This window comes from Panicum virgatum, chromosome 2N (assembly GCF_016808335.1).
Source record: "Panicum virgatum strain AP13 chromosome 2N, P.virgatum_v5, whole genome shotgun sequence".
Classification (NCBI taxonomy): domain Eukaryota; kingdom Viridiplantae; phylum Streptophyta; class Magnoliopsida; order Poales; family Poaceae; genus Panicum; species Panicum virgatum.
In genome coordinates this window covers 48,113,608-48,137,755 of record NC_053146.1, presented here as the reverse complement: position 1 = coordinate 48,137,755, position 24,148 = coordinate 48,113,608, and the positions used below count along the sequence as shown (strand labels likewise).

Here is a 24,148-nt window from a genome sequence, read left to right as displayed (position 1 = left end):
GTTCTTGCTCGGGGTAGCATGCTGTCAGGATTTCTCATTCTTCAGCCGCAGGGCAACGGCTTCCAATTTGAACTTGAGGCATCCCCGACTCTTCCCCAACCCGAGGTCAAGTCCAACGCAACAGGCTCTTCCTGGTCCGACCCAACCCGATCGTAATCCCTGTCCATCCCCGACTCACATGGTCACCGCATTGCTCCCTCCTTTCCAAAGCTAATAACAAATACCCCTCTCCATAGCCATAATCCCCCATCTTGCCCTTGCCCGCCGCTTGCTCTGGCACCTGCGAGTCTTGTCCACCAGGGGGGCAAAGGCGTCAGTTTCCCGCTCTAGGGATGAAAGCGGTCGGGAACGATCGGGAAAACACTCTAACCACTTTCATTTTCATATTTTTATTCGGGAACGGGTACGGAAACGGGAGAGCTCGGTCAGGAAAACGAAATCGAATGCATGGGAAATCGAAATCGAAACAATTCGATCGGAAGCATGTCGATAACGGTCGGGAAGCGGTATTTAAAAGCGGGAACATCAAGCGTGTAACCACTTCAAACGTTGAACTCAATGCAATATATTCAACCATATACATACATAACATATAGAGAAATAAAACTATAGTCTATATAGATAAATAGCATCACCTGCCAATGTCGCACAAGTAACAAGATGTTCAGTGGCTTCATTGTGAGCCAAGCCAAGGACGATGGCTTCATGCCTCCTGACAACCTGAGCGGCGAGCGCAGGGGCAGGGACACAGAGCGTCAGGGCCAGCCCAAGATGGTGGCCAACTGACCCGCTACTGGATGGGGTCGACGATGACAGCCCGTGGTGGAGTGATCCTGTGCGCTTGGCCTGGGCAAGGGATCGGAGGGGGTCGTGGGCCGTCATTCTTGGGCCGCGGGGTGCGTTGTGTGGGCTCCAATGCTGAGGACTCTCTAAATTCGGGAATATCGCGGAAATTTATCGGATGAAATACGGGATTCGCGAATTCGGTCGGGAAAACCCTTCACCCGTTTTCGTTCCCATTTTCTTTTCCTGATTTCATTTTTCGCATTTTCTTTTCCTGATTTCGTTTTTCCCCGAAAATACGGTATTCGATCAGTAAAATCGGGATACGACGTCGGTGGGATTTTCCCGTTCCCACTTTCATCCCTATCCCGCTCCACCCTTTTCGTTTTTTCTAGGTTTTAAGAGCTCGCCGAGCCCGCCCGGCCCAGCCAGAGCCCAGGAACACCCCCGCGGCCCCGCCCTCCCGTCCTCTTGCCGGAGCGCCGCGCCGCCGTCGCCGGAGCCGAGCCCTCCGCCGCGGCAATGGCGTTCTCCTTCGCCTCGCCGGCTGCGTCGAACCCCTTCCAGACGCCGTCGGCGTCGAACCCATTCCAGACGCCGTCGGCGTCGAACCCATTCCAGACGCCAGCGGCGCCGAACCCCTTCCAGACGCCGGCCCCGGCCACGACGCAGGCGCCGTCCTCCTCGCCCTCGCCGTTCCAGTTCAGCTTCCAGCAGCCGCAGCCGCAGCCGCAGCCGCAGCAGCAGCAGCAGCAGGTGGCGCCGGCGGCGCAGCCGCAGCAGCAGAAGCTGATGCTGTACACGACGGATATGAAGCCTGCCGGGTACAGCACCAAGTGGGACGATCTGCACGACGAATCGCAGAAGGCCTTGCTCCAGATCGAGTAGGTTTCTTCCACTGAGTGTTTCCTTTTCGCTGTCCTGTTTTCTGGTACCAAAAATTGCCCCTTTTCCATAGTTTTCCTTGCGGGATGCAGGTGTACCTGGCCAAACTGATAAAATGTGGTTGCGTCTGTTTCTCTGCCAGCGGAAGCAGTATTATTTTTTTATAAAACTTTTGATTGAACTAACTGTTTTGGGGGATAAACTAGCAAAAGTTTTCTTTTACTTGTATTATAGAGAGTTTCTATTTCCGGCTGTCAGTCCACTGTTTTTGAGCTTCTTTTGTTTTGGGTAACAAGATACACCTTTTGTGCCCTATTATTTGATTTGCCAATTGGGGTGTGCCTCTGTCTCGTTTCGTGTTCATCTGTTGATCCGAGGAGTTTTAGCCTTGTCTTGTTTCATTTTCATCTGTTTCTGCACCCACGTTATATTTAGGAGTTATTGAGTATTTGATGTTTGATTTGTTTAGTGTAAGTTGTTTCCTAAAAAGTGTTTTTTTGGAACACTGGTTCTGCAGGGATAAGATACGGGAGTACAAAGATGAGAGTGAGAGGTTGGATCAGTGCAGTCGTCTTTATGACTCCTCAATCTCGAATGTTAATTTTGAGCTTGATGCGTGTCGCATTGCTCAGGTTAGAAAATTTCATCGCAAATACTCACTTTCTTGGGTTTTTTTCTTAGCATTTAGTGCAGGATTGATTATTGTTGTCATGCTCCACAACCAGAAAATTATTATAGTCTTAACCAATAGCCTGACTCATGATGTTGCAAGTAGTCAGTCTGAAAGGGTATATAATATTTTCTAGAATTTGCGATATCATTGCAAATTGCTAAGAGTCACATATTGAATTTTTAAGCGTTTGAAAATTCTTGCGGTATACCTGTATGTTGGACAATAAGTGTTGTGACCCCTCACCATCAACAACCTTAGAATCCTAAGGCCCAGGGTGGGCACAATTACAGAGAACCGAACCGAAATACCCGAGAACCGAACCAAAGTACCTGAAACCAAAGATTTCGGTTATTAGTTCGGTCCCATATTCTTATTAACCGAAATTAGTTCGGTTAATTCGGTTTTAACCCTCGGGTACCCGAAATAACCGAAAAACCGAACTGTGTGTAGTAGGCCCAAAGATATTGCAGCTCGGCCCAATATACCCTACCGAACCCTAATCAGACCCCCACCCCACCCCATGCAGCCAGGCAGCCACCCACCCCCCTCCCCCACCCGCTCCCCTCGCGTCCGCTCCCTCACCCGCCCGCCGCTGCCAACCCCATCCTCCCGTGTCGCCACTAGCTCCGGCAATTGTGGGATTGAGATGCAGTAGGCTCGACGGCAGCGTTGGTGAACGGGGGACCTATAAACCCCACCTGTTTTATGGTCCCAGGGCTTTTACAGGCTTCTTTAGAGCATCTCCAAGAGTGCCCAATTTTTTACTCCCAATAAATCTGTATTGGGACCTTGCTAAAAGGATTTTGGGTATCAAAAATACCCAACTTTCCAACAGTGCCTTAAAACAATAACGTAAGCTGGGCCAACAGTTCCATTTCTCGTGAAAAAAGGCACCCTCACGCCTCTATCTTTCCTCCACGTGACCCTTTTTTTTTTCTCACCGAGGGATTGGGAGTGCATAGAACAGGTCTAAATTTGGCTCAGAATAGCTTCGTTATTGGCCACACCAAAAAATTGGGAACTGATATTGGGCACTGTTGGACCTTTGTTTTTCAGTTTTTTACCCAAAACTGATTATTAGAGAGGTTTATTGGGCACTCTTGGAGATGCTCTTAGGGGTGGGCAGGTGCGGATAGTCGAAAGCCCTTTTCTTTTCCATCATCCACTAATATTTGATCATATGAATATATTAGATATAAGCATGTCCCTAATGAGAAGTTGTCTAAATGTTATCATGGTATGTCATGTCCTGAACAAAAACAAATTACAGTAAATAGTATGTTGCAACGGAACTTATGCTAGTAACAGGAGAAGCTTCACAATTCGGGACAGTTTTCCCTGATGGAGCAGTAATAAATCTAATCAGATCACCGTGGGGTTATTTGGTTAGAGCTTACATCTACCTTGAATGTTTTGATATGCTTCTTTGGCGAAACGTGACTTACTGTAAGAAAAATGATGTTTGTTGGGTGGCTGGATGTTAATATATTATCGCTGCATACTATTGTAATTCGTAATGCAATAGTGGTAGCCTGGTAGATGTCTGCTCTAGCAGGATCCTGAATTCATGAACCATGAGTAAATATTTGTTCGTTCTAGCAGGAGCTTGGAGGGACCACCACTGTGATGGAGAGGGAGAAGGCTTCCATTCAAGAGTTGATGACTGTTGTCAATGAAATGATGTGGAACACGGAATTTGCTATGAGGTCATATATGATGTTGAGGCCAAGCTTCGTCCGTCCAGGTGCTAGAGTTGCAAATGGTGGTTCTTTAAATCCTTCTGCTGGTGCTCCACCCAATCAGCCAGTGGTATATTTCTACAGTGGAGTCCCGAAGCGCCCTTCCGTTTTTATGCAGCATACTGTCAACAGGTTTGAGTGTTATCTAGCAGAGTGTTGCAAGTGGATCAGTGAGCTAGAGCAGCTGGTACAAATTGAGAATAATAAAAGATCATCAGATTCTGTAGAGGCTCTTCCAAAAGTTACGTCAAATGTGCATGACTACTTCATCTATGTTACTTCTAAGGTAATATTCTGCTCAAAAGGAAGTTATACCAAAACTATATCAGGTTCTTGAAGACACTCATGTTTTGCTGGTATTAAACAATTGTTGTCTACATATAATAAGTCAAATGTAAAGCTATAAACTGTTCGAACATTTAGCAACAGCAACATACTGTGAATAAGAACATTTATTTAGTTATCATTTACCAGGCTAAGTATAGCCTAAGCCATTCTCTATTTTGCTATTTTTCAGGTGGAAAATCTTCATCAGTATGTTGAATCAATGAAAACTGAATATCTTAATGAACAGCGTCGTATGGGTAATAGGAATGATCCATTTCTGGAGGCAAACAGAAGAGAAGCAGCTAAACAAGAAGCTGCTGCCAGAAGGGTTCATCCAACTTTGCATTTGCCTGCTCCTGCTCCTGCTCCTGCACAGCCCACAACACAACTTGCTGCACCAGCAGCAAGCCAACCACAGCAATCTTCTTTTCCTTCTGCCGCGACTTCGTCAAGTGTTTTTTCAGCTTTTAGCACTCCGGCTTCTGCTCCATCTTCATCTAGTCTCTTTGCAACTCCAACAACTCCAGCTCCATCTGGCAGCCTTTTTGGTACATCCGGATCAGCTCAATTGACCACACCATTTGGAACAGCCTCCACTCCTACACTAGCATCAACACCAGCTCCTGGATTTGGGACTAGCACATCTTTGGGGGGGACATCACTATTTTCTACACCATTTGGAGGTATACATACTTTCTCAAGCAATGTTATGGTGGAATTAGTTCAATGTTTCATTATAAAGACTGCTCAACCATTAGGGTGAAGTGCACCTTCATGACACTGGTATATTTTCAGGTGGGGCTACAGCTTCAGGTTCCAGCTTTGGTGGTGCATCGGTGAGTAACATTTACATCAGTTTACATGACAATTTCAGATGGTTGCCCTCAGAAGAATATAACTTCCATGCTTACCTGCTTTCAATGGTGCAGAAAGGGAGGTCGAAGAACCGGGGGCGTCGCTAGCTGTAACTGAACCGATGTGAAATGTGGGTGCTCTTGTTTCTCCTCTTGACCCAGTTTCCTTTTCCTCTGTCTTATGCAAAACTTGTAATTAACTTCCTCAACATCTTTAGCGGACTTTCCAGTAATTTATCTTGATGCATGCTTACTATTAGATCGATTTTATTGGATACCATTGTAATAGTTGTTGTTATTGCTCTGTTCTTAGTACCTGTGGTCCTTCAATCTTGCCAGAATACTCCTTGCTAAACTGCTAACTTTATGATTTCCTATATAGTGGTAGGAGGCTGTAATCTACAAATATGTATGACATTGGTTTCCAGTTAGATGATATCTTCGTGCTTAAGCCTTGATTTTGAAGCATGTCTACTGTTTTTGGTAGCCTAGGTAGTATTTTTTTTCTTTTTTGGATTGGGTAGTTGAGTGATGAGAATCTTTGTGGTTCTTGTTCTCCTGAAATTAGTCTGGTCCTAATTTGGAGAACTTGAACACTATGATCAACCATATAGACTTGTAACAAAACATCGATGCATACTAGAGTTCTTATGGAGTCCTTTATGTGGTTATACAGAACCCTTTATGTGTCACTGTCCCTAGCTGCCATGCTATGCGTTGCATTGCAGTAGGGTTGAAGGTTCATCACGGTGCAAGAGATAGCACAACTTTTTGCTGTTTTGACTATGATATGGTTTTGAAGTATGCACATGAGAAAGCTAGTAGTTTCTACATCATCCTTAGATGCATCTAGCATTTTTGGACCTTTTTGCTTTCAGCTTGTGGCCGCATCACCTGACAATTGCACGTTTTGCGCCTATTTGGGTTCTGGGTGTGGTCACATAACGATGAACTCTTTTTTTAGAGTTGAACCTGTCATCGGGAATGTGCCTAGTAGTTTCTTCCACGCAGGTTCTAGACTTTTTTTTTTCTATCCCAGCTTACTGCATTAGTTTCAGATTTATCTCTACCAGTTTATCATCACTCTTTTTTTGAGGCTTTATGTTACTTCATACTGTCACCCATAGCTTAGACAGCAGTTCAACAATTATAGCACGTTTCAATTCGTCATCGGATTGTGATACTTCCTGGTTCCTTCCTAGTTCCTGTCTTTATATCAAGGGGTCCAGGCTGTTATCCTTCTCCCTGCCTCATGAGTATGATTGGTGGCACCCTTGCTCTGAAACGTAAGTGCTTACGACAGTGGAGACATCATATCCAAAAAAAAAAAATGAGTCCTTTGTTTTTTATACAGAGTCAATTGCTTAGCGTTGCACATTTGGTTTGGCAGTTGTGCTGGTGGTTGTTAGGGGCCATGGAAGTCCAGCGTAGACGTCAATGGACCCACATGTTAGTGTGCATGAAATTTTAAGTGGCCGAGCGCATCTTGTCGAGTGTTTTCCTTTTTCTAGCGCTGGCTTGAGGATTTGACCTATGTTATTTTACTGAAATGAACATTTCTCCCCGTCAGTTTTTCTGCTGTGCAACTGGTACGGTACGATACGCATCTGAATGAGTTGCCATTTCCTGATCTGAATCTTTGAACCAAGTTGTTTATCAGGAACGAGCATGGACTAGGTTCCCAGCAGTCCAATGATGATTCTGGACATGTGAATGCGAGGCTCTATGTTTCCTCATCCGGATCCTTGACCTGGGCCGTGTTTGGATGTGGAGGGGTAAATTTGCCCCAAGGCAAATGTTTTATTCCAACTATTTCCCCCCAACAATTTTACCCCATAAAGATGTTTGGATTAGGGGCAAATATGGTTGGAGAATAGCATTTAATTGGTCATTTTACCCCCATTTGACACCTAAAGAGGGGTAAAGGAAAAAGGAGGGGTAAAACATTTACCTCAACAAGTTTTACCTCATGTTTGGATGTTTGAGGTAAAAAGTAGATACTTTTACCCCTTTTACCTCTCCATCCAAACAGGGCCCTGGTTACTTCGTTTTGAAATCACTCTCTTTAGCCACTGACCCCTCTGAAATTCTCCTTTAGATGATTTGATTACTTCTACGTGCCTGTGATTTCGTCACTGTGGGTAGTGACGTACTGACGTGTTTGGTAAAGCTGGGGCAGAGGAAGCTTCAGCGAAGCAACCCGGCACCGTTTGTGCTTGTGCTACTGCTACTAGCCTGCTCGGATGGGCGTGAACCGAGTCGCATTCGTGGCTCGGTGCACGCTCGTATGGACGCCTGTTTTGTCTGTGCTTGCTTTTCAGTTGGGAAGGGTTGTGGATTAGTATCGTTTTTTTGTAGTCTTTCTCTCGCTTTTTCCTGGCAGCGACGGTGGTCGTTTGTCAGTTTGTCACAAAGGGATTAGTTAGGGGGGAAATGTGATTGTATTTTTTATTTTCTTTTGAGTAATGTACCTAAACACAACTGGCATGATCTTTTCAAATTCATGGTGAAATTATGAAACTTTGGCGATGGATATTTTGGAAACATGGAATGACTAAAGGTACTAATTTTGAGGGAAGATAGCTTCTCTGAGAGAGTTAGATATTGAAGAAATTTGGGAAGACTTCACATAAATTTCCTACGAATCGTTGTATCATTTTTGCCCCAAAATTCGCTATTTGTAAAACATGATGCCAATTTTGCAGGAAAAAAAGGAAACATACAAAAATCTCCAAAATCGAGGGGGCCTCCATTCCTCCACGTTCTCAGAAAAGTAAGCGTCCACGCGTCTATAAGAGACACTTCTTTCCTCGCCCTCCCGCTTTCTCTCCCCAATTCTCCCTCACCTCGCCGCCTTCCACCTTGACCGCCACCGTTGACCTCGTCTTCCGGCGAGGTAGCTCGCCGGAAGACCCCCCACCTCGACCTCCCCGACGCAGCCTCACACCCTGTAGCCCTACAGAATGGTCACCGGCTTCTAACTCGGCAGCGCCCCGGCCTCCGCTTGCTTCCTCGACAGCCCCATCCGCCTCCTCTCGCTCTCGCTACGGCTCCTCTGCCTGCTCGCCATGGCGATCCGCATCACCGTGTCCTACTCCGGCTACGTGGCGCAGAACCTCGCCGCCTCGCTCGGACACCGCTTCTCCTCGGCCTCGGCCTCCGCCACCGGGGGCCGCCTCCTCCACGACGGCGCCTGGCGCCCCTTCTGCATCTTCACCTCCACCCGCCAGCCCGAGCAGCACCACAGCGGCGGCGGCGTCAGCGACCGCCATGACGGCGGAGACCACAACCACCCCAAGCCCCAGGCGGTCGCCGCCGGAGCTCACTCGCTGCTGCTCACGCGGGCGTGCCTGACGTCCAAGTCGCCGCCGCCGTCTCTCGCCGTGGGGCTGCTGTCGGTTCTCACACAAGGGACAGGGCCGACGGCTGGGATCACCGGATCGGCGGCGTCTCTGTCAGGCTCGTCGTCGATCTCCCTCGGGTTCAACCCCACATCCTTCCTCCCGTTCCTGCAGACGTCGAAGTGGCTCCCCTGCAGCGACCTTGCCACCTCGTCGTCTTCGGCGCCCCCTTCCCCTCCCCGTTCGCCGGCGCCTTCGGTCTCCTCCAAGAAGGCGTTGATTGGTGGCGCTAGTTCCAGTGCCGGCTCGTCTGGTCCTGCGGGAATTTCGACGAGCAGTGGTGCTAGTGCAGCGATGAGCAGGAGCAACTGGTTGTCGAGGTGGATGAGCTCCTGCTCCGATGACGCCAAGACGGCGTTTGCAGCTGTGACCGTGCCACTCCTCTACGGCTCGTCCCTGGCCGAGCCGAGGTCCATCCCGTCCAACTCCATGTACCCGACCTTCGATGTCGGCGATCGGATTCTTGCCGAGAAGGTAGAGCTTTGTATGATGAACATTTTGGTATTTACAGGTGCAGACCGTGTCAATTCTATGTTTTCTAATGATTGGTGTTATCTGATCTGCAGGTCTCGTACATATTCCGGGAACCGGAAATTTTGGACATCGTAATCTTCCGGGCTCCCCCAGCTCTTCAGGTGAGATTTCAGGTCTCTCTAGTTGTCTCACTCATGCTTTATGTAGGGAATATTATGTCTGAATCAGTGAATTGCAATATTTTCATTGCAGGCTTACGACTACAGCTCAGGGGATGTTTTCATCAAGAGAGTTGTGGCCAAGGGAGGAGACTATGTCGAAGTAAGCTTTTATCCCAATGGTAGTGCAGCCTTCTGTTTATTTTCTGGTGTTATTATGCTGCAAAGAGTTTGATTCTTTTTTGCTTGAGTTGTAACCGCTGATAATCTGGCTTGGCTCTTCAATAGGTGCACGATGGCAAGCTATTCGTTAACGGAGTAGTTCAGGATGAGGATTTTGTGCTGGAGCCACACAACTACGAGTTGGGACCAGTGGTATGCCATACGTTATGTCTTGCATCTCTTGTATTTCTGCCTGCATGTTTTGATTCCGTACTGGGTTAGGTTTAGGCATGTTATGATCCAAATGCTTGATTTTGCTCAATGAAGTCATCCGATTGCTGAGATTTGGATTGTGCATGGTACAAAAGTATCAAATTGGCTGCATTTCCAGTGCCTGACTGATAATCAGTTGAATTATCAAACTCTAAAACTAGACGCATTGAATAATTAGCGGTTCGACTTACTATTGGCATGGTTGTTCATCTTGTTGTGTCAGAGTACTAACTCTTCTCATTTCTGTTGGGCATCGCTGCAGCTTGTTCCGGAAGGTTATGTGTTCGTGCTGGGAGACAACCGCAACAACAGCTTCGATTCTCACATCTGGTAAGTTGCAACCCAATTCAAATCTTCTGCACAAGATCTCATTGGATAGAACACATTCCTGATTTGTTCCGAATGACTGGCATTTCAGGGGTCCGCTCCCAGTAAGGAACATCGTCGGGAGATCTCTGCTCCGGTACTGGCCGCCGTCCAAGATAACCGACACGATCCACGACTACGAGCCCGATGCCGCGCACCACGCGGTGCCATCCTGATAGTGATACCTAGTTTGCTCCGTCGACGCTGGAGAGCCGATGTCTACAATAACATCACATGGAACTCGCTCTGTCGATGAGCCGAGCTCCAGTTCTTTTTGTTTCTCTCGGAATAATTGTTTCCCTGAGTGTTGTCTGTAAATTCCCTTTGGCTGACCGATTGGTTTATTCCCCATTGGCAAGTGATTGTTTAGAGCACCTGTCAAAAGTGTAATGCCTTGCAATTCGCAAGCTAGAAATGCTAAGTACCTCTATATTTGCAAGTATATAGCTTTTACTGAAAGGAGCATTTGAGCTCTGCGTTTCTTGCACTGCGGGCCTGAAAACCTCGCGAGTTTCCGGCTCTATAAGATTGTGTGCACATGTACTGTGAATCTCCGGTTTAATCCATTATCTAAAAAAATGTACTGTGAATCTGTGGAAAAGGAAGGAGCTTTCACGGTTTATGGTCAGCCTTCTGGCTTCATCGGTGTGCTGAGTGTGGTAGGATTGCTCACTTTGGCATTCGTTTACAGTTGCTGCGGAGAAAATTCCTTATATTGACATCAGAACTTAGGCCTTGTTTAGATGCAAAAAAGTTTTTTTTAGGGAAAGATGCAAAAAAGTTTACTCGGTGTATGTCATTCAAATTTAGGCTATCTCAGAGAAAATCCCTTACATATCATTCAAAATTAGGCTATCTCTTCAATGCTATTCATTTTCATTTTTAATCCCTTGTATTCCATTCCTTTAAACCCAGTGTAACAGATGCCAGATGCAGACGTGGATCCGTATGTTTTTTTTTAAAAACTTGTGTCAGGACTTCTCGTGGCTAAGCACGCTCTGGTGACGCGGAAGGCGACTGGGCCGTAAACCATTTGAGTGTAAAGCCCAAAGACGAGACGGGTTGGATTTGGGCCTACCGGCCGGCCTGGGAGCGGAGTAGTTAAATACTCGTTGCGTAGGGAATGGGGGACAACAAAGAACAGAACAAACATTCTATCCTGGAAATCCTCTGATTCCCTCTGTTTCTTTCTCTCGATTGCTTCTTCTTCCTCTCTGGCGGACTTGTACCCTGACATATGGTATCACGAGCCTCTCGATTGGGAGCCCAAATTTTTTCCCAATCCAGTTCCGTTCCTGCAGCCGCCGTGTCGTTCCCCAATAGTGCGGCCGCTTCGCCGGTGCCTCTTCCGAGCTCGGCGCCCACGCCCCGCCACCGACTTCCAGCCGGCGGTGGCCACCGCATAGCGCCGGTTAGCCGTTCCGGCGCCGTCGCCCACTCCCTATCGCGCCGCTTAGGTTGTAGTGCAGGAACGTGACTCGGCTGTGCCCTGGCTCCGCGCAAGGCCACGAGGTTCGAGTCGCAGATGACTACCTCCATGGACGAGCTCACGAAGAGGTTCGACGGGTTTGAAGCTGTGATGACGAAGATGCTCGACAAGCTTTCGGGCCTCGAGGAGTTGTGCTCGACCGCGGACGCAACGATGGCCAAGCTGCTGTCCTCGACTACCAACACCGCGCCGCCTCCACACCATTCGGAGCAAGCGCCGCCCTCCTCCTCGCGACCACCTCTACTGCCCGTTCGCCCGACGACAGCACCGCCGCACCTGTCCGCGCACAACTTCAACCCGTTCGACCTCAATTTGGCTCCACCCCAAGACATGCGCCCATCTGCATCGTCTTCGGAGCGGCCCAGCGGGCCCCACGTCGACCACCACCACCGGGATGTTGGAGGTGGGATTCTCGGATCCCATCCGCCACACCCGGTCACGGGTATGTTTCCTGAGCCGCCTCCTCATCGTCTTGATCACCACTCTGTTGGTCGTTCACCTCCTCTGCCCAAACTAGATTTCCCCAAATTTGACGGCGAAAACCCTAGGTTGTGGAGAGATCGTTGTGAGATGTATTTCGATGTCTATGGGGTGAGTGAGTCCTTGAAAACTCGTTTTACCGCTTTGAATTTTTCGGGCACAGCGGCCTCTTGGCTCCATTCTGTCGAGTGTAAGGGACGCGTTTCAGATTGGGACCAGTTCTACACCTTAGTTTGTGATCGATTTGATCGTCACCAATACCAAACCCATATGAATCAATTTGATGCTCTTAAGCAGTCAGGCTCAATTGAGGAGTACTATAATAGGTTCATCGAACTTTCCCACCACATCTTGCTTTACAACCCGGCTTATGATCATGTCTTCTTTGTCACTCGTTTTCTGCATGGTCTTAGAGATGAAATTCGTTCTGCAATTACCCTACACCGCCCCAAAGATGTGGAGACTGCTAGTGCTCTTGCACTTTTGCAGGAATCGGAGTTGGAGCTTAGCAAGAAGAAGTTTCCATCCAAGCATGATAATGGCTGTTCTGTCAAATCTCTTGTTAAGTATGGGTATTCTTCTGACAAAGGGAAGCAGAAAAGTGACACCAAGTCATCTGAAGATTCCAAACCCAATGATAAGCTGGATCTTCTTAAAGCTTATCGCAGAGATAAGGGTCTCTTTTAAATGTGGTGAGAAGTGGAGTAAACAGCACCAATGCCCTCAACAAGTGCCTTTGCACATCATTGAAGAACTGTTGGAAGTCCTGGATCATTCTGATGGTGATACCTCTGATGATGGGGATCTCTGCAGTCTAGTGGACTCTTCTCTCATGGCTTTATCTACTGCTTCTGTGCCAACCCAAAAGAAAAGAAGAACAATGCAGTTGCAGGGTTTCATTGGTAAGCAAGAAGTACTTATTTTGGTTGACTCAGGGAGTGTTTCTTCTTTCATCAGTGAATCGGTGGTCCAACAGCAAAAATTGTCTGGGACACCGATATCTTCAGAACATTTTGTTGTGGCTGATGGGGGTTCAGTTAGCTATTCTGGATTGGTAGAACAATTGCAATGGTGGACTCATGGGCATTGTTTCACCCAGGATATGCGAGTTTTAGCTTTGGGCAGTTTTGACATTATTTTGGGAGTTGATTGGTTGGATGATCATAGCCCCATGTGGGTGCATTGGCAACAGAAGAAAATGAGGTTTATGCATCAGGGTAAGAGGATCATGTTGCAGGGTCTGAAGCCTGACACCATAAACTATCGACCTATAGCCTGTCACAAGCTCAAGGGTCTCCTCAAAAGGAAAGCACTAACACATATTGTCCAGTTACAACGTGTACCATTATCTGCGAGACAGTCGGATACCATTGCAGTTGTGTCTGAACCAGTTCCATCTGATGCTGTTCCTCCTGAGATTCAGACAGTGTTGGACACCTTTCCTCATGTGTTCAAGGACACTACTGCTCTACCACCACAGCGTCGGTGTGATCACACTATTGACCTGCTTCCAGGTGCCCAACCAGTTAATGCTCGACCTTATCGTTTTACACCAGATCAAAAGGATGAAGTGGAAAAACAGTTAAGAGAAATGCTGCAATAAGGATTAATTCGGACCAGTTCCAGTCCTTTTGCCTCCCCGGTCTTATTGGTACGAAAGAAAGACGGCTCATGGCGATTTTGTATCGACTACCGAAAGTTGAATGCTGTCACTGTCAAGAACAAACACCCCGTGCCCATTGTGGAAGAGTTGCTTGATGAATTAGCTGGTTCAGCATGGTTTTCTAAATTGGACTTACGCTCAGGCTATCATCAGATCAGGGTGGCCCCTCAAGATATCCACAAGACATCATTTCATACCCATCAAGGCTTGTATGAATTTGTGGTGATGCCCTTTGGCTTGACAAACGCGCCTGCAACCTTTCAAGGCTTGATGAATGAGGTGTTTTCTCCCTTGTTAAGGAAAGGGGTATTAGTATTCATGGATGATATTCTCATTTATTCACCTACATTGGAGGATCATGCTTGTCTGCTAATAGCTGTGCTTCAGATTCTGTCAGACAACAATCTTTTTGCCAAACCATCCAAATGCTCATTTGCATAGAACAGTATAGAATACTTGGGACATGTTATCTCCAGCAATGGTGTCTCTACTGATCCTCACAAAATCCAAGCTGTCAAGGACTGGCCAGTTCCATCAAACATTAAAGATGTGAGGGGATTCTTGGGCCTTACTGGATATTATCGTCGTTTCATCAAACATTATAGCTTGATCAGTCGGCCCTTAACCTTATTACTCAGAAAAGGTACACCCTTTGTTTGGTCTGTCACCACTCAAGAAGCTTTTGACCTGTTGAAGCAAACCATGGTAACTGCTCCTGTCTTAGCTTTACCACAATTCAACAAGTCCTTTACAGTAGAGACTGATGCCAGTGAGACAGGTTTGGGAGCAGTACTTATGCAGGATAGCCATCCCATTGCCTTCTTAAGTCAGACTCTTAGCCCCAGAAATGCAGCATTATCTACTTATGAAAAAGAATGTCTTGCCATTTTGATGGCTGTTGACAAGTGGAGAACCTATCTGCAGGCTCAACCTTTTGTTATTCGTACTGATCATAAAAGCCTCTTACACTTGACTGAGCAGAAGATTCATACCAAGATTCAGAAAAAGGCCTTGCTTAAGTTGATGGATTTAGATTACACTATTCAGTACAAGAAAGGAATAAACAATGCTGCTGCAGATTCCCTATCTAGAAGGCCTGTTTCTACTCTCATGGTTGTCTCTCAGTGTACTCCCACTTGGCTGGAACAGTTACAGGCTGGTTATGCTGATGATGATTTTACCAAGCAACTCTTAACTGAGCTCAGTCTATCTCCTGCCAATGACAATGGCTTTCAGCTGCAGAATGGTGTGCTCAGATATAAAGGAAGGGTCTGGGTTGGTAACAACAATGTGGCTCAGAATCATATATTACAAGCTCTGCATGACAGTGGAATAGGAGGACACTCTGGTTCCAATGCTACTTATCAGAGAATCAAACAATTGTTTGCTTGGCCTCAACTTAAGGATACTGTCAAGAAATATGTTGCAGCTTGCACAGTATGCCAACAGGCTAAAGTGGAGCATGTCAAGTCCCCAGGACTCTTGCAGCCATTGCCAGTCCCAACTGCAGCTTGGCAAGTGGTGTGTATGGATTTTATTGAAGGTCTTCCAAACTCACATAACAAGACAATGATCCTAGTGGTGATTGACAAATTCTCCAAGTATGCACATTTTATCCCGATGTCTCACCCATACACTGCTCTCCAGGTGGCACAAGCCTTCTTAAATCAGGTGTATAAACTTCATGGTCTCCCTTCAGCAATTGTTTCTGACAGAGACCGTGTGTTCACCAGTCGAGTATGGCAAGAACTTTTTCGTTTAACAGATACAAAACTCCTCATGAGCTCATCCTACCATCCGCAGACTGATGGTCAGACCGAGCGTTTGAACCAATGTTTGGAGAACTTTCTCAGATGCTTGGTGAATGCGTGTCCCAGAAAGTGACTTGACTGGCTTCCACAAGCAGAGTACTGGTACAACACAGCTTTCCACACAGCATTGGGCAAAACTCCATTTGAAGTTCTCTATGGACAGTCCCCTCGCCACCTGGGTATCTCTGATCCTTCATCTTGTCAGGCTCCAGACTTGGAGGATTGGTTACAGGAACGCAACATGCTTAACAAGTTAATCCATCAGCAATTGTTGCGTGCTCAGCAACGCATGAAACATCATGCTGATAAGAACTTTTGCAGTCGGCGAATCAGTATACCTGAAGCTTCAACCCTACATCCAATCCTCAGTGGTGCCACACAGTAATCAGAAACTATCTTATCGCTTCTTTGGACCCTTTAAGATTGTGGCTAAAGTGGGTGCTGTGGCTTACAAGTTGGCTCTTCCTCCTGACTGCAAAATCCATCATGTGGTGCATGTTTCCCAACTTAAGAAGTATATTCCTACCGATACTCAGGTTAGCTCTGATCTGAGTTCTGTCAGTACTGATCCATTTGTTGAGGTATCTCCAGTGGCAGTGTTGGACCACAAGCTGGTTGCACATGCGGGCGCGGTTGTTCCTCGCGTCAAGATCCAGTGGTCAGGTATGCCTTCAACACTGGCTACCTAGGTAGATGAAAAGGATTTGCGTCGCCGTTTTCCTTCTGCTCCGGCCTAGGGGCATGCCGGGTTTCAAGGGCGGGGGGATGTCAGGACTTCTCGTGGCTAAGCACGCTCTGGTGACGCGGAAGGCGACTGGGCCGTAAACCATTTGAGTGTAAAGTCCAAAGACGAGACGGGTTGGATTTGGGCCTACCGGCCGGCCTGTGACCGGAGTAGTTAAATACTCGTTGCGTAGGGAATGGGGGACAACAAAGAACAGAACAAACATTCTATCCTGGAAATCCTCTGATTCCCTCTGATTCTTTCTCTCAATTGCTTCTTCTTCCTCTCCCGCGGACTTGTACCCTGACAACTTGGATCCCCGTTTGTTAGTGGTAGACTTGAAGTGCATCTAGGCCGATAGATGTAATGGTAAGTTTCGGTGATTAATGACAACCGTATGCGACTAACGTGTGTTTTGAAGGAAAAATTGTTGTTTAATTTAGTCTCATATGAAATATGAAAAGAGACCCCTCAATTCGGAACAATCATGCGTGCCAAGGACTCAATTTCAAAGATTAAGGACCTTTCTAGTCTCAAGTGTCACAAAGAGATGAAGGACACTTGATTTAGATAGGGTTTATAGTTTTTAGTTCTTGACCGTACTATTAAGAGGGGTTCATGAGTTAGTAGCTTGATCAAAATTGAGTTGGCCTTAGAAATCTTGCACACTCGCTCAAAAACAGCTCAAGATTGTCAATAGAAGTCAACACAACACTTGGAAGAAGAAACAATCAAAGTTACATTCGAACCCAAGTCAATTCAGCTGAAAACCAAAAAAAAAACAGCAGCACCGGTTGAACCGGTGCCCTAGCATCGGAGCATCCAATGCTTGGCGGAAGTTCCGACGCCCTGTCGGTCTATCTCTTTGGATGCTAGCAGAAATCAAGTCAGCAAACTCTATAGCACCGGTTGAACCGATGGTTCCAAGAAAAGCACCGGTGCGTTAGACGTCCTTTGTTCCAGAGAGCATGTTTCGATGGACTTCAATTTCTCTTCAGCACCGGTTGAACCGACGCTTCAGAGTCAAAGCACCGGTGCATTAGACGTCCTATGTTCCAGAGAGCTTGTTTGTGTTGATCAGTGAAACTCTTCAGCACCGGTTGAACCGATGCCCCTACGGAGCATGCACCGGTGCATTAAAGCAAGCCTGGACACTGTGTCAGAACCCCAACGGCTACAATTTGGACACAGAGAGACCAGTTGAACCGACGCCTCAAAACTGACACCCATCGGTTCTTCCGGTGCTCACGGTTTTTCTACAGTGGACTTCCAACAGCTATGTAACTCCTTCCACTCTATATAAGGGCACTCCATGGCTCATTTCAGTTGCCTTTGACACACTGAATACTTGAGGCCACCCTTGAGAAGAAGAGAAAGTACTTTGAGCAAACAAGAGAAGATCTAGCAATTTGTTTGTGCTTCAACCTTGAAGAATCCATCCTTTGCAAGTGTAGCAAGTGTGCTTGAGCTAGGGCCAACTGAGTGTAGGTCAAGTGAAGGCTTAGGAGCTTGTTACTCTTGGTGTTTGACGGCACCTAGCCGGTCTTGGTGATCTGGAGGTTCTTGGTGAGCTCTTGGTGTTTGTGGGAGCCCCAAGACAAGAAGATTGTATACGGTGTGAAGCTCGCCGTTCCGGAGATGGAGAAAGAGCATTCTTAGTGATCACTTACTCCTTGGTGAAGCAAGGGAGCTATACCCTTGTGTGGGTGCTCCAACGTGAATTAGGGGGGAGCGTCAACTCCTCGATACCACGGGAAAAAATCCGGTTGTCTCGTGTCTCTTACTTTTATTTCAAGCAATTAAATCCTTTTGTTGTTACTCTTGTCTTTGATTGCTTGTAGTTTGACTAGGACAACTTGCATGGTAGTGCGAGTTTTTACTTAGGTTTTGATCTTGCTTGTGTGATATCTTTTAGGCAACATGATCATGATAGTGTGTTTACCTACCTAAGGACCTTATGCTAGCATGCTCTAGTGACTAGGTTTCAAATTTATAGATTGGGCAATACTAGTCTAGGTTAAGGACTTGATAGAAATTTGAAAATGTCCCAATTCAACCCCCCCCTTCTTGGGCCACGATCCTTACAATTGGTATCAGAGCAAGGGCTCTCTTTTTAGGCTTAAAATCCTAGAGTATGGCCGGGGGAAGTGGTGGTCCACCCAAGCTCGATGGGAGAAACTATACTTATTGGAAAGCTCGCATGGCGGGTTACCTTGAGGCTATTAATCCCATCGCTTGGGCGGTCACGGAGAAACCTATAGTCGGTCCTTCGAATGAAGACCAAGTTAAATATGGTGCTAGAGCAAAGAATGCTTTATTTGATGCTCTTAGTGAGGAGATCTTTGCTCGTGTTCATAGCAAAAAGACCTCTCATGAAATTTGGGAAGCAATTGAAGCTATCTATGTTGGTTCTAAAAAGCTTCGTGAAGAAAAATATCAAGTGCTTAAAGAAAAACTTAATGAATTCAAAATGCTTCCAAATGAGTTGGTTGAACAAACGTTTGCTCGATTGAATGTGCTTATTGAGGACATTAACGCTCTTGAAATTTCTCCTTTGTCTAATAGTGACATCATCCGGAAGATCCTACATTGTCTACACAAGCCCAAGTACAACATCGTCACCTCATTGCTCTATGAGAAGGATCTTGAAACGCTTGAAGTGAGTGATGTTGTTGGGAAAATTCGGTCTCATGAGATGTTCCTCTTGGGAGAAGTTGATCCACCGCAAGACAAGAGAGATCTTGCACTCAAAGCTAAGAGTGATCACAAGTCCAAGAAAAAGAACAAGTGCAAAGTTCCATCACCAAGCTCAAGCGAAGATGAAGCTAATGAAGATTCAAGTGATGAAGATGGTGATGTTGAGCTAGCACTTCTCATGAGGAAGACCTCCAAGACGATGTCAAGGTTGAATAAGAAAGGGTACAACTATGACCCCAAGAAAAACAAGTTTCGTACCCGGAAGAGCAAGGACAATGTCAAGAAAGTTTGTTACAATTGTGGCAAATATGGTCATCTCTCATATGATTGTCCGGAGCCTTCAAAGCTCAACAAGAAACAAGAAGATGGTGACAATCAATACAAGACTTCAAAGAAAAGTCATGAGAAGAAGGACCACAAGAAGAAAGGGTCTTTCACAAGAAAAGAGAAGATCAAGGCCTTCCTTGGAGAATGGATCACGGATGGTGAATCCTCAAATGATGACTCAAGTGATGAAGAATCCAAGAAAAAGATTGTGGGGATTGCCATGCATGATGATGAAGATGATGGTGATGAGGCACCTCTACCTCCACCACCAATGTGCTTCATGGCAAGAGGTAACTCCAAGGTGAGTGATAATGATGACTCCTCTAGTGATGAAAGTGAACATTGCTTATCTCCTATTGAAGTGCAAAACATCCTAGATGAGTACCAACAAGTGATCAAGAAGTACAAATCAAAATGTAAAGTTCTTGAAATTGAATATGCCAAGCTTAAGGCCTCAAATAATGAGTTGATTGTTAGGCATAATGAGGTAGTAGAAACTCATGATTCAAGCATTGTTCATAGCAACCAACTTAAAGAGGAGCATGACAAGCTACTTATTAAGCATGATGAATTAAATGTTAAATATGAGGAAGTATTTGTGCTTAACAAGTCACTTACTTTATGCAACAAGAAGCTCAAGCTTGACTATGCTAACTTAAATATGAAATATCAAGAACTTGACCTTGCATTTGATGCTTTGGATGAAGAACTAAAAGAAACTCTAAAGAAAGTCATCAAAGTCAATATATCTACTTCTTGTGATGATCTTGTGGAGTTGCCTCACCCTATTACTTGTCATCATGCTTCTCCTTCTTGTTCAAAGACTAACCATGATAGGGAGAAACAACTTGAGGAGGAACTTGAAAACATGAGCAAATGCATGTTCAATGTGACAAGAGGAGAATACTTGCATAAGGAGATTCTCTTCCACAATGCAAGGCACTATGGGACAAATGGACTTGGATCATTTCCCAACCCTCCGGAAAATTGTCCCAAGTCGCCGGAGCTCATGGCATGCTTCAACAAGGAAGTTGGCTCATATTGTCAACATTGTCAAGTCACCGGGCATCACACAAGGGAGTGTCCAATTCCTACTCGTCCACCTGCTACCTTGCCTCCTAATTACAAGTCTCAATTAAATGAAAATCATTTCTTGTTAAGCAAGCTTAAAAGTGGCAAGGTTAAGGCAAAGTTTATTGGCACTCATATTAAGGGAAAGCTACCACGCCAACTATGGGTTCCTAAAGCTTTAGTAACTCATGTCAAAGGACCCAAACTTGCATGAGTTCCCAAACCTCAAAAGTGATTCACTTGTGTGTAGGTAAACTACAAAGCCGGTGGCAAGCATTGGGTGCTTGATAGCGGATGTACACAACACATGACCGGCTATGTAAAGATGTTCACCTCACTAGATGAAGATGTGGGCGATTATGAACATGTCACATTTGGTGACAACTCAAAAGGAAAAGTGGTAGGTTTGGGTAAGGTAGCCATAACCAAGGATCTCTCTATCTCTAATGTGTTGCTTGTTGAGTCGGTTAGTTTCAATTTGTTATCTATTGATCAACTTTGTGATTTAGGTCTAATATGCACCTTTAGTGATAGTGAGGTTGTAGTGACAAGCAAGGAGGACAAGAGCTTAATATTCAAAGGATTTCGACATGGTAACATCTACCTTGTTGACTTCTCATCTAATGATGCAAGCTTGCCGACATGTCTCTTCTCCAAGAACTCCATGGGTTGGCTTTGGCATCGCCGCATTGCTCATATTGGCAAGAGTCAACTCAAGAAGGCCTTCAAACGTGGTATGGTGGTTGGTGTTAAAGATGTTACATTTGACAAAAACAAATTGTGTAGTGCTTGTCAAGCCGGGAAGCAATTTGCATCATCGCATCCCATGAAAGCTTATTTGTCAACATCAAGAAGCTTAGAGCTACTACACATGGATCTCTTTGGGCCAACCACCTACAAAAGTCTTGGCGGTAATCTCTATTGTCTTGTAATTGTTGATGATTATTCTAGATATACTTGGACTTTCTTTTTAGAGGACAAGAGCAAGACTATGGGGATCTTCAAGATTTTTGTCAAGCAAGCTCAAAATGAATTTGAGTCAAGTGTTGTGAAGGTCCGGAGTGACAATGGCACGGAGTTTAGGAACACTCAAGTAGAAGAGCTTTGCAACGACTTGGGGATCAAGCATGAGTTTTCATCAACATACACACCCCAACAAAATGGAGTGGTGGAGAGGAAGAACAAGACATTGATCACACTTGCAAGAGCAATGTTGGATGACTATGGCATCTCACAAAGATTTTGGGCGGAAGCAATCAACACCGCATGCCATGCATCCAACCGAGTTTATCTTCACCGCTTCTTGGGAAAGACACCCTATGAGCTTCTCATTGGGAGGAAGCCCAACATCTCCTACTTCCGGGTGTTTGGTTGCAAATGCTACATCTTCAAGAAAAGGAAGCACCTAGGCAAGTTTGAAAGTAGATGTGATGTTGGTTTTCTTATTGGTTATTCATCAAACTCCAAAGCATATCGAGTATTCAATAGTGCTACAAGCAAGATTGAAGAAACTTGTGATGTGGAGTTTGATGAGACTAATGGCTCCCAAGGGGAAGTTTTCTCTTGTGATGATGTAGGTGATGAACCACTTCGAGAAGTCATGAAGAAAATCACTATTGGGCAAGTCAAGCCAAAGGAGAAGGTAGAAGAGCTACAAGCCTCATCCACTCAAGTTGAAGTCACTTCCAAGGATGACTCAAAGGATGAAGACAAGTCTACATCATCACATCACCATGATGAGTCATCCGATGAAGAAGATGATGCCTCACCTCCTTTCCATGATGCCCAAGATGAACAAATGGTTGAAGAACAACTTCCATTTGATGACACGCACATCACAAGTGAACAAGCCCAAGCTCAAGATCAAGATGACGAATCACTAGAAGAATCAACGTCTCAAGCACAAAAGAGGCTTACAAGAACTTCAAGAAATCATCCCATTGACTTGGTCATGGGTAACCCCTCTAGTGGAGTAAGAACTCGAAGACGTCAATATGCCTCTTTTTGTGAACATTACTCGTTTGTTTCTTGCTTGGAACCCACAAATATAGATGAAGCTCTTGAGGACCCGGATTGGGTGATAGCCATGCAAGAAGAGCTCAACAACTTCACCCGCAATGAAGTTTGGGTTCTTGAAGAACGTCCTCAAGATAAGAATATCATTGGTACCAAGTGGGTCTTCCGCAACAAACAAGATGAGCATGGTGTAGTGATTCGCAACAAGACAAGACTTGTGGCAATAGGCTTCGCACAAGTTGAAGGGTTGGATTTTGGTGAAACATTTGCCCCCGTTGCAAGACTTGAAGCCATTCGTATCCTTTTAGCGTACGCTTCACATCATAACATGAAACTCTTTCAAATGGATGTGAAGAGTGCGTTCTTAAATGGCTTGATTAATGAGTTGGTGTTTGTTGAACAACCTCCCGGGTTTGAGGACCCTAGATATCATAATCATGTTTATAGGTTGCACAAGGCGCTCTACGGGCTCAAGCAAGCGCCAAGGGCTTGGTATGAACGCCTTCGTGACTTCCTTATCAACAAGGGCTTTAAGATCGGGAGGGTGGATACAACTCTATTCACAAAAATCATCAATGAAGAGCTATTTGTATGTCAAATTTATGTTGATGATATCATTTTTGGTTCAACTAATCCCACTCTTTGCAAAGAATTTGGAGAAATAATGGCTAGGGAATTTGAGATGTCCATGATCGGTGAGCTCAATTTCTTCCTTGGGTTTCAAATCAAGCAATTGAAGGAATGGACTTTCATCCATCTAGAAAAGTATACAAATGATATTCTCAAGAAATTCAAGATGGATGATTGCAAGCCGATCAAGACTCCAATGCCAACTAATGGACATCTTGACTTGGATGAGGGAGGTAAATCGGTTGACCAAACTCTCTATCGTTCTATGATTGGGTCACTTCTTTACCTAACCGCATCTAGGCCCGATATCATGTTTAGCGTATGCATGTGTGCCCGCTTTCAAGCTAATCCTAAGGAATCACACATTAGTGCCGTTAAGAGGATCCTTAGATATCTCAAGTATACGCCTAGCATAGGCTTGTGGTACCCCAAAGGCGCTAGTTTTACACTCTTGGGATACTCGGATTCGGACTTTGCCGGATGCCGTGTGGATCGCAAGAGTACATCAGGTGGGTGCCACTTGCTAGGGCGTTCCTTAGTCTCTTGGTCATCTAAGAAGCAAAATTCCGTGGCCTTGTCAACCGCGGAGGCGGAATATATTGCCGCTGGGGCTTGTTGTGCTCAAATCCTCTACATGAAGCAAAGCCTCTTGGACTATGGTGTAGTATTAGATAGGATCCCGCTCCTTTGTGATAACGAGAGTGCCGTTAAAATTGCTAATAACCCGGTTCAACACTCTCGCACCAAGCACATAGATATTCGTCATCACTTTCTAAGAGATCATGTGGCAAGGAATGATATACTACTTTGTGGTGTTCGTTCCGAAGATCAATTGGCGGATATCTTCACCAAACCTCTAGATGAGAGCACCTTTTGTAGGTTGCGAAGTGAGCTTAACGTTTTAGATGCTTCTAACGTCATATAATTGCCTTGTCATATAGATGCATTTCATATGTACATGTGCTAGGGGCTTGTCTAACCTTGTCAAGATAGTGATGAACTTGGATCTTGCATGAGCTGGTGGTCTTGGTTTCGCTCATGGCATGAAGAATGGTTCATCATGAAGAAGCTTGCCGAGGGTTTAAACTTGACAAGATAGATTTAAATTTTTGCAATGCATGTGCTTGTCATATAGAATGCATCCA

The 24,148-nt window shown here is 45.6% G+C and overlaps 2 protein-coding genes across 2 annotated transcripts; both read left to right on the top strand.

The window, feature by feature from the left end:
- The first annotated feature begins 1,199 nt into the window (after nucleotides 1-1,199).
- On the top strand, nucleotides 1,200-5,717 carry LOC120660854 (nuclear pore complex protein NUP58-like). The gene is made up of 6 exons (XM_039939496.1): nucleotides 1,200-1,667; nucleotides 2,186-2,300; nucleotides 3,944-4,366; nucleotides 4,598-5,090; nucleotides 5,203-5,243; nucleotides 5,337-5,717. The coding sequence occupies exons 1-6, from the start codon at nucleotides 1,306-1,308 to the stop codon at nucleotides 5,367-5,369; spliced, it is 1,467 nt and encodes a 488-aa protein (XP_039795430.1). The 5' UTR covers nucleotides 1,200-1,305; the 3' UTR covers nucleotides 5,370-5,717.
- Nucleotides 5,718-8,048: 2,331 nt separating this feature from the next.
- Nucleotides 8,049-10,569, top strand: LOC120660855 (thylakoidal processing peptidase 1, chloroplastic-like). Its single transcript, XM_039939497.1, has 6 exons — nucleotides 8,049-9,136; nucleotides 9,229-9,297; nucleotides 9,389-9,457; nucleotides 9,583-9,669; nucleotides 9,992-10,059; nucleotides 10,148-10,569. The coding sequence occupies exons 1-6, from the start codon at nucleotides 8,330-8,332 to the stop codon at nucleotides 10,269-10,271; spliced, it is 1,224 nt and encodes a 407-aa protein (XP_039795431.1). The 5' UTR covers nucleotides 8,049-8,329; the 3' UTR covers nucleotides 10,272-10,569.
- The last annotated feature ends 13,579 nt before the right edge of the window (nucleotides 10,570-24,148 follow it).

Excerpts from the sequence above, each read along its gene's own strand:
- LOC120660854 (XM_039939496.1), top strand. The coding sequence starts at position 1,306 with ATGGCGTTCTCCTTCGCCTCGCCGGCTGCGTCGAACCCCTTCCAGACG. Across the intron at positions 2,301-3,943 it reads ATGCGTGTCGCATTGCTCAG|GAGCTTGGAGGGACCACCAC; the intron begins GTTAGAAAATTT and ends TCGTTCTAGCAG. Across the intron at positions 5,091-5,202 it reads ATTTTCTACACCATTTGGAG|GTGGGGCTACAGCTTCAGGT; the intron begins GTATACATACTT and ends GTATATTTTCAG.
- LOC120660855 (XM_039939497.1), top strand. The coding sequence starts at position 8,330 with ATGGCGATCCGCATCACCGTGTCCTACTCCGGCTACGTGGCGCAGAAC. Across the intron at positions 9,298-9,388 it reads GGGCTCCCCCAGCTCTTCAG|GCTTACGACTACAGCTCAGG; the intron begins GTGAGATTTCAG and ends TTTTCATTGCAG. Across the intron at positions 9,670-9,991 it reads ACTACGAGTTGGGACCAGTG|CTTGTTCCGGAAGGTTATGT; the intron begins GTATGCCATACG and ends GCATCGCTGCAG.